General features: G+C 28.5%; 1 protein-coding gene across 1 annotated transcript in view; it reads left to right on the forward strand.

Moving 5' to 3' along the window:
• Positions 1–371: 371 nt before the first annotated feature.
• Positions 372–981, forward strand: part of LOC106476254 (delta and Notch-like epidermal growth factor-related receptor) — a gene marked incomplete at both ends in the record, with an annotated part of 15,569 nt that continues 14,959 nt past the window's right edge. Inside the window, one exon of the mRNA XM_013936919.1 lies at positions 372–647. Coding sequence (XP_013792373.1) covers positions 372–647 — 276 coding nt within the window. The remainder of the gene's footprint in view (positions 648–981) is intronic.

A 981-nucleotide genomic window follows, 5' to 3' on the forward strand; every position in this document is an offset into this window, starting at 1 on the left:
CAATTTTTTCTTCAAAAATGTAAACATATAGCAGCTATTAACCTTTCTATAAAAATTTTGTAAATGTAAAAACTGCCATGCTCTATCCAGCAACTTATTTTCATCTAGTTCAACTGGTTAGTATATATTTTTACAGACTTTGATATATTAAAATCAGAAAGTTAGAAGTAACTCAACATTTAAATTGTTTAACATTTGATGTCATGAAAGTATGTGTGTTGTCAGTAAAGACATTTATTGCAGTATATTTTTTATAAACTTGTAGTGCTTAATTAGCAAATGTACTATTAAGAAAAAAAAGCTAATCAATATATTATTATACATACTACTGCTGTACTTAATTGCTAAATGTGTTATATTCATCTTTAAAGATCCATGTAAAGAAAATCCCTGTAAGAATGGTGGTACGTGTGTTTCATCAGGTGATGGAAATTATAACTGCACTTGTGTCAATGGAACTACAGGAAGAAACTGTTCAGAAATAGAAGACTATTGTAAATTTTCTGAGGAAGGTTATGAAACGGGAGACAGTGTTTGTCCTGAAACTAAATGTAAAACTTTAGACAAAGGGTTTATCTGTGTTTGTGATGAGAAAGATGATTATTATTATTATTATGACTACACAAAAGAACAATGTGTTCCATACGGTATGTGAAAATCTTGAATTTTTGCTTTATGTAGAAAGTTTTACGTATTACTTTGCTTAGCAATAATATATTATTTGTAAGATATTAAATGTATTATGTCAAAGTTCTCCTACTCACAATCACAAATCCCCATTGAGTCTTTATTATTTGTAAAGCCCATTTAGGACCATTTGTTTTGAAAGACTGTCTGTATTTGTGTGGAAATAGTGTACATAACCTGTCAAAACCTATATTATTTTTTACCAAGTTGAATAGTACATTTTTGTTTTATGCATGGCCAAAGGTTGAGTGTGAAGATACTGATCAAAGTAGAAACATGTTTGAAATAAATTTA

The sequence above is a fragment of the Limulus polyphemus genome, unplaced genomic scaffold, assembly GCF_000517525.1.
Source record: "Limulus polyphemus unplaced genomic scaffold, Limulus_polyphemus-2.1.2 Scaffold10137, whole genome shotgun sequence".
NCBI classification, from domain to species: domain Eukaryota; kingdom Metazoa; phylum Arthropoda; class Merostomata; order Xiphosura; family Limulidae; genus Limulus; species Limulus polyphemus.